Source organism: Tigriopus californicus, chromosome 12 (genome assembly GCF_007210705.1).
Source record: "Tigriopus californicus strain San Diego chromosome 12, Tcal_SD_v2.1, whole genome shotgun sequence".
Classification (NCBI taxonomy): Eukaryota; Metazoa; Arthropoda; class Copepoda; order Harpacticoida; family Harpacticidae; genus Tigriopus; species Tigriopus californicus.
In genome coordinates, this window is record NC_081451.1 from 12,307,320 (window position 1) to 12,315,451 (window position 8,132).

At 42.2% G+C, this 8,132-nt stretch overlaps 2 protein-coding genes across 2 annotated transcripts in view; both read right to left on the minus strand.

The window, feature by feature from the left end:
- Positions 1-3,025, minus strand: part of LOC131891287 (meiosis regulator and mRNA stability factor 1-like) — a 24,388-nt gene extending 21,363 nt beyond the window's left edge. The window contains exons 1-2 of the mRNA XM_059240814.1: positions 2,673-3,025; positions 7-318 (exon numbers count right to left, since the gene is read on the minus strand). Of these exons, the coding sequence (XP_059096797.1) occupies positions 7-318; positions 2,673-2,705 (345 nt within the window). The 5' untranslated portion in view covers positions 2,706-3,025. The remainder of the gene's footprint in view (positions 1-6; positions 319-2,672) is intronic.
- A 2,406-nt stretch (positions 3,026-5,431) lies between these two features.
- Positions 5,432-6,990, minus strand: LOC131891288 (uncharacterized). The gene is made up of 5 exons (XM_059240815.1): positions 6,976-6,990; positions 6,737-6,849; positions 6,077-6,658; positions 5,550-6,001; positions 5,432-5,457 (listed from the first exon to the last, which is right to left on the minus strand). The coding sequence occupies exons 1-5, from the start codon at positions 6,988-6,990 to the stop codon at positions 5,432-5,434; spliced, it is 1,188 nt and encodes a 395-aa protein (XP_059096798.1).
- Positions 6,991-8,132: the final 1,142 nt, after the last annotated feature.

Sequence of the window (8,132 nt, forward strand, 5' to 3'; positions counted from 1 at the left end):
ATTGGCTGCTGCCACTGCCGCATACGCCAAGTAATTGTGCCGTAAGCGCTCCTCGAAGAGTTGCGCGCTCTCAGCGTAATCCAGAGAGTGGCCCAGAGAGCGTGGCTGGGGCTGCACGTGAGAGTGTGGATGGCGCAGACGGCGCAACTCACTTGAGCCAGAAGCTGACCCATGAGCATGAGCGTGGTGGCCGCTCCCGCCATCGCCAGATAGCCCCATGGGCTCGAATAGCGCGGCCAAAGGGGGCAACAAATCGTGCGGTGAAGTGGGTGAACTCAAGCCCTCACTTTCCGTCGATATAGAAGACAAGGAGCGATCCTGTAACATGGAATGGTTTCATTTGAAGAGCAATCAATCGGATTCAAGAGCTCATGCTTTTGTACAGAGTTCCTCACTATTTACGTTAGTTAATGGCCTCAAAACGGCTCATGAAACAAGTTCATAGTTTTGACCAATCCTTTGAAGGTCATCTACATGCTAGTACCGCGGATGACAATCAGTTGAGTCAAGTTAAAGGAGGCTACTCTCCGAACGAGTTACATGGTCACTTGACTCACATTATGAGGTTTGTTCCCTGTCCTCTCCCCATTCAAAGATGACCGGTATGAAGAGATTTATATGTATAAGTCGCATACTAATACTTACTATGGGCATTTATTTACGACCAACCCGGCCAAGATACATGCGTCAGGGAAAACAGTGCTGAAGGAGACACTTCGAATCAATTTGTTATGACGAGGATCAAATACTTCAATTCAAAAAGGGTCCATCAAAATCAAACATTCCTAGTCTTTTGCTATGAAGTGGCAAACTTCCTAAAAAAAAAAAGCGAATGCCCGAACCCACACAAATGAATCTCGGAATTGCCTTGGGCGAGGTTCCTTGCAGCAATTCGAAACATTTTACCACCCCAAAATGAAGGTTGAACATTTTTATAAAACGGCCTATCATTAGAATGACCGAGCTGGCAGGGTTTTAGCTCACAAGAAACAGCTAAAAATCAGATCTTTTTCGAGTTTCATTTTTGAGGGACTTTTCTAATCATTACAGGGAATGTAATTACTAATCATTATACCATGGAACTGAACTATCTATTATTTTTCGTCTGTTTTTCATTGTTTATCTTTAAAAGATATTTGGTCTAGAAACGAGTTCGAGTTGGCAAACCCTTTGATCCGAAAGGTCTGAAACAAAAAATCCAAGCCCAGCTTGAAAGATGCTGCCGGATCAACGACGCCAACGAATATGAAGGGGAAGAATTACATTTCTAAAATCTGTGTGGTATTCACTATTGACCAATGTGACATGATTACGTTCCCCTCATTAGATTCCATCGAAATAAACATTGAAAGTCATTTGGGTCAGAATGATGGATGGATGGCGAGGGTTTTCTCGGATTCCGTTTTCTTAGCTCCTCTGTTCTGCTCTTACCACGTGTGGATCTTCATCAAAGGTGAAATACTTAGACATGAGGGTCTGTCTACTCAAGATGCCACGCCGTTGGCAGATGCGGCAGAGGTTGGGGTGGCTATATTGCGGCTAATATAACGGGTATATTCACAATCACACGGGTCACCCGCCTCCAGGATCACATTTTAATCACGACTTCGGCTGACAATCCAAGCACGACTTGTTAGGCCCCAGTTAGAAAGGGCCCTCAGTGATGCCAGAAATATTTTTTTCGCGAAATTCCCCTTGAAACGTGGCCAGTAAATTCCATGCGAGTTTCATCAAGTAAAGAAACCTGTTTCTCTTTCAACGGTATTGACCTTCTTAGAGATTGAATTATTCATTCAGCAGAAAAACCCTCGAAAAGCCCCCCGAAAATTGCCGAAATAAAAACATTTCTTTCCACGATGATTCACTGCTTGGATCTCCTTTCAGGCATGTTTGAGATTTCGCATTTTCTCTAGATTCTAAATTACACAAAATATCTCAAATTCAGAGGGAACTGGGTGATGCTCAATGACCGATTTGCCTCTCCAATGGCCATTTCAATTACCAAGCATGTGGCAACACTGAAACCAATAGCACAAAGTTCAGGCTGGCTAAAAATCATTAACATTTCAGGCCAAATATACCAAACCAGACCCAGGGCGGGTAAACGTTATTCTCCACCGATTAGTTGGCGGTGCTACTTTTTTAAATCTTAACCTGACCTAATCAAACCTAATCAAACTTAATCTAACCTAATCTAACACGATATTAACAACCCTAAAAGTCTCAATCTCAACTTTTCTAACAGTTTGCCACAAATTTAAAAATGAGCACCGCCAACTGATCGGTGGAGAATAACGTTTAGCCCCACGGCGAGGCCAAAATCTGGTGTAACAGGAATAGCGAGTTTCCATTCTGATGGATTGCCTTTTAAGTCCATAGTTTCATAGTTTCCTGAGCATTAAGGTGATCCAAGCCGACTAATTTACACCCGACACGTTTCTCCTTTTGGTAAAAGTGTAAATCTTAAACACAGTTTAAACAAACCAAAGTCAAACAAGGACGACCCAATCGTGATGAGAAGGCAAATCTAGTTCCGGGGCCTGTGACTCGGAATCTGATCAGAGTTGCGCCATTTCTTTTGGCTATCCTTTCTATTAGCCCTAAACAGTTGCTGTCGCGGGGCTAACCCGCCCCATATTGGCCCCGGAGACAACGGAGGTTAGGCTACTTACCGGATAGAAGCCGTCTTTGACGTGGTTGTTCATGGTCAGATGAGGGGGAATCAAATGAATTGATTGAACTCAAGAAGAAATCAAGGTAGAATTGATTGAAATTGGTACAGTCGATGTAGATGGAAGGTGTGGGCAGCAACTTTGAGTTTGAAAGTTTAATTGGGTATTCAATAATCAAGCAATGATGAAGAGAGTACTAAAACGAGGACGATGATGGGAATCCTCAAAAATCCTTAGCCAGACGAGTAAGGAAAGTACCGAATGAGAGGAAAAAGGCCAAGGACGAACACCGCTTCTGTCCACCACGACTGATCAGAACCAAGTGAGATTCAAGCCGACGGCCAGCCCTAGTTTCGGATCGTTCATGGCAGGACCTCATCAAACCAGTTTTGCCTTCGGAGGTGGGGTAGTTGCAACAAATACGATAGAAAGGAATCAAGAAATGGCAAAAATGGCCTTTATGTAAATGCCATATGTAACTTAAGAATCCAAGCAAAGTTGGATCTGTGCTACATTTATTAATTGAGCAATAATTGTCTTATATCAATCAGTTTTGAGATATCATATCTGTACTGAAATGGTGCTGATTTGATGGAGTTGCTCTCATATTGCTGCTCAGACTTACTGTTAAAGTATTCCAGTAGGCAAGACCAATTTTCGGTATTTCATTGTTCCTTGTAAAAACCAGAAGAGCAAACAAAGACAATAACGCTCGTTAAGAACTAATAATGATGTGAATTACGCGCCGGAAGGATTGGTTGTTAATCACGCCACCTCTTATTCATGAATTGCGTACAAGACAAGGCATTAGACCAGGTCTGCCTAGAGACCCTGGTCAGAGACGCGCGAGTGTAGACAAGTAGCTCCAATTCAAAAAAGTAGCGATCAATTGAGCTAAAAAGTTTCCAAACAGATTTTGAATTGATGCGCTGTATAAGGAAGAGTACTTTTATAACAAGCACCATCGAATATTTTCTGCAAGGACACTGCAAAATTTTATTCAAAGACAGCTGATTCATAGATATAGTATTTTAGATTATTAAGAATAATTTTGTTACCTTCTAAATACTTTCTGAACCCATTTTTTCATAAAATTAGATTGCTAACATATTTCATTCCATTTTTCAAATTAACATTATGGCATGTGAACTTCCTGAATTGCTCAAGAAACAAGTCCCTTGTAGATATACTGAACAATGTAATTTGTTAAAATGGTTGTACTGTTTTTTTGAAGCGCATTACTTGAAGTTGCCACTGGCAGCACGCGACAGATCAGCGTGAGACCTATGTTTTATTGAGAAATACCATGCTGATGTAACTTTAATCGCAACAGACACTGTTATGCTGTACAATAAGTTGGTTGAACCCAAGGTGAATCAAATTTGTCATAAACCATTCAAAGCTTTGCCTTCTTATGCAATACAAACATGTTAGGTCTTTTTGGAATTGACTGACTCCCTGTTGAGAAAGTTTCTAAACAAAGCTTTAAAGCCTACGTTCATAGAAAACCATAACTAGTATGCTTAAGTTCAACAGGAGCTGTACCGCATGAGCATGTTTTCAGGTCAGCTGACGCTGGTGGAAATGGGACAAAGATATTTCGTTAAATCTCGCCTCAGGCAAGTTGAATTATTAATATGAAACGTTTGTTATTCCTCTTTAATCTTGATTTCTTTTGAATCTTACAAATATACAGGTAGAAAGAGTGGTAGAATAATAAAAAAAANCTTGCATTATCCGAGTAAAAGATGGTTGGTTTTCCACAATGTCCTATAAATCGTCTAAATGCATTTAGAAATTCTCCAGTGGAGCAGGATGCAACTGTTTCGACATGAATCGCTCGAGTATGAAGACAAGTAAATAATATAATCCATATTTTGTAGGTTTTGGGGTGGATGCAACTGTTCTCTAACTCCTTTATCTTCTTATGCTTCTGTTCGAGGGTGAGGTGCTTATTGGCCTCATTCGACTTCACCAGAGCTGAGATCTCTGGGAAGCATTCATGTTTGCAAAGGAGGGGACCCATGTAATCCAGGCCCACGTTTACCCATGGTTTTGGGTTGTCCACTCGAATGGCTGGCAAAGGGGACATTTTTGGCGATTCGAATCTAACATAGCGGCATCGGGGAGTTTTGCAATTTCTTACGATAGATTTCGTATATTTGAAACCTCCCAGAACCCAGAACTTTTTGCGCATTATATCAAAGGTTTGTTTCTGACTTGCGTGCATTCTCGATTGATGAATATGCATGATTCTGGTCTGAGTGATATCACCTTTGGGGAGAATCATTGAGTTCTTGAAGGTGTGAGTCAATGATGATGCTGAGTGGAGTCTCGTTTCAAGCCGAATGACCTGGTCGTCTCTGTCCCAGTAAATGGGGAGATCTTTTAGAGGGGATCCTTTGGGTAGCTTGAAGGGCTGTTTCGAAATCCCCTTTTGAAGCTTCAGCGCTTTGATTTCTTTCCCAAGGACCTTTCTTTGAGCATGTTTAGTCAAGACCAATTCAGCCCAGTTCCACTCTTTGCTAGATAAAAAGAAATTCGCTGCTACACATTTGTTCTGCTTCCTTTGAAACATTCTTTTGATGCGAATAAGGACTCGGACCACTTTTGTCCATGAAGAACAATTGAGAACAAGACGATCAAGAAACTCGTAACCATTATCGTCGTGGCTGTTGGAGCTTGCTTTTGACATAGTCTGCTCAATCTCGATTGCTTTGATTTGTAAAGAATAAATATGTAGCTCGGTCATGAGCTCTTCACACGTTACTTTGGGATCCTTGGTCTTCAACATAGAATTTAGCTTCACTTTTGAAGATATAACTGGCTGTGTTGGCCATGCCTCTTTCGATTTGACAAGGAAGTCTGGGCCTTTACCCCAGAATTTGAATTGCGATTGCAGCTCCTGGAGGGTGCATCCCCGACTCGGCAAATCAGCCGGATTCATCTTTCCTGGACAGAAGTGAAATTTTTCTATTGGGGCGCCGTCCAAGATCTTCCTAATTCGTCGATCTTCCCAAACCTTACACTGACCCGTTCCTCTTTGAATCCTTTGGAGGTTGAGAAGAGAATCCGTGAAGTATTCAAGCTGTTCATTATTGATTAAGCTCTTGTAGGCGTTTTGAAGATATCGGCCAACATTGACTGCCATTACAATGCCAATCAGTTCTGCTCTTGCAATCGTCAGAGCATCTTTGGCTTCGGCTCCTTTGCGCAAATTCTTGGGCATCAATGAGCTTTTGGCAAAATCTAGTTGTGAATCCAGGACGCCGTTTCCGACTTCCGATATCAAGTAAGCTGCCACGCCCATTCCCACTGTGTTGGCATCACTGAATATGGCAATAAATGAAATTGGCCCACCGCTCCAGCGAGTAAATGCAAGTTGCTTTAATAACGGAATTTGCCTTATCCATTCCTTGAACAAGATCACGGCCCTTTCCGCGATTTCGTCTGGCTTCTTACCCGTTATGGGGTCATTGGTCTGTTTAGCCAACAGGTTCTCGTCCCACCCGTTGTTATTGTGCCAAAGTAATGGCAAAATACTCTTGTACCTCATCACATATGGAGCAACATAACCTTGGGTGTCAAAGACTTGACTTGCTAACGAAACGACGTTTCTGCGGGTTATAACATCTGCTTCTTCATCAAATTGTTTGAATTTATCGTCTAAGTCAAACTTGAACTCATCTGTTTTGTGATCAAGCATCAACCCCAAGAGCGACGTTGTTGGCGATTGCTCTACCCTGTTCGGATCAAGGTCATCTAAGAGCGATGGATCATTGGCTGATAATTTGTGCCCGTAGAAACCTCCGCTCTCTAGAATCAGTAGGATTTGAGCTACTAGCACTTTCATGTCCTCAGGAGAATTGGCAAGAATCAGGATGTCATCCATATAGGTTTTAGTCAGAATGATTTGAGCGGCCTCAGGATATTTGGTTTGCCACATTTTTGCCGTCTCTTTCAAACACCAAATGGCTAAGAAAGGGCTGCAAACACATCCAAATGGCAGTCGCGTGAACCGATAAACCCTCGGTACGGATTGACCTGGAGGTGCCCAAACATACCTCAACATATCGCGATCAGACTCCTTACTTAATCGCACCGAAAAGAACATCTTTTGAATGTCAATGGTGGCAATGAACCTTTTGGTTTTGGAATGCAATATCAGCTCGGTAATCTGAGGTAAGAGATTGGGTCCAGATAATAGTAGTTTGTTCAGTGTTTGTGAATTATCCCGTTGATCTGGCAATGATGCATTCGTTACTATGCGGCACTTTGTCGTTGATTTGTTTGGCCGAATTACCGGATGGCTCGTCATGACGTATGTAGGATAATCCTTCCTATCGACGAGCTCATCTGGTACCAGTTCCGAAAAACCCATGGTGTGAATCTCTTCGTACGCCTCCGTGACTAATTTCACATGCTCAGGGCGTATACGGCGGATTACTTGTCGCCACATGGCTTTCTCTCGTGGCAAGTTATTACTTAGAACTCCTCGCCGAAGAGGAGGATCTTTCCATGGCAATTCCACAGACCAGAATCTGCCCTTCTCGTCATATTTAGCCGTAGATTTCTGATGTTCGACGGCTATAATTTCAGATGCTGTTCCTTCATCAAGATCTGTTTCATTGGCGGAAATCCCGACATTCTCTCCAGACCAAAATTGCCTAAAATCAAATTGTTCCATTGCTTTGGTGTATATCTGTTCTAAGTCGTAATTCATGTGAGCATCTGTCTCATTACTATAGAACACCGCTGATTGCGTCGAGGGCGCCGGAATTGCTCCCCTTAGCATCCAGCCAAGCTTTGTGAGCTTCGCCGATGGAAGACTTAAATCTGGTGACACTCGTTGGCCAGGATTCATCAATTGAGAGTAGTACGGCTCTGAAATTAGTATGTCGATTGGGCGTTTTGCTATTGATGGGTAATTTTCTGTAAATTCAATGCCCTTTAAATGTTCTAGCGTGCTTGTATTTACTAGCATAGGCTGGAAAGGCTCCCCAATGGAAGCAATTGTTGTGGCTGACAATGGAGGCGATATAAACGATTTGTCTATGTTCATCAATCCGAATGTAACAATTGTCTGTTTTGTCTTTAACGTATTATTGCCTGCCACGTTCATAATCAACGTTGTTGGATCGCCTTGCAGTTGAGCCCTTCTGGCCGTGCTTGAGCAAATCAAACTCACATTAGCCCCTGAATCCATCAAAACCCGGACCTTAATCCTTAGCATTGTGCTAAAATTTACTAAATAGCATATCAGCGTTCCAGAAATGCCTATGAAGCTGTTAACAGTTTTCAAGGACGAAGTTGAGATTGGTTTACAATGATATGACCCAGAAACGATGGAGATACTTTTATTCTTGGATGTAATACTTGAATTGTTTTCACACNTAATTTCTGATCAGTAGGGCCGGCCAAAACTTGCACATAAATATGGTCTTTTTTGACAGCAAATTT

What these genes read in the sequence shown, in the direction of transcription:
- LOC131891288 (XM_059240815.1), bottom strand. An exon ending in TTGTTCAAGGAATGGATAAG is followed by an intron (nt 6,002 to 6,076) that starts GCAAATTCCGTT and finishes TGCCATATTCAG; the next exon opens with TGATGCCAACACAGTGGGAA. An exon ending in ATCGCAATTCAAATTCTGGG is followed by an intron (nt 5,458 to 5,549) that starts GTAAAGGCCCAG and finishes TCTATGTTGAAG; the next exon opens with ACCAAGGATCCCAAAGTAAC.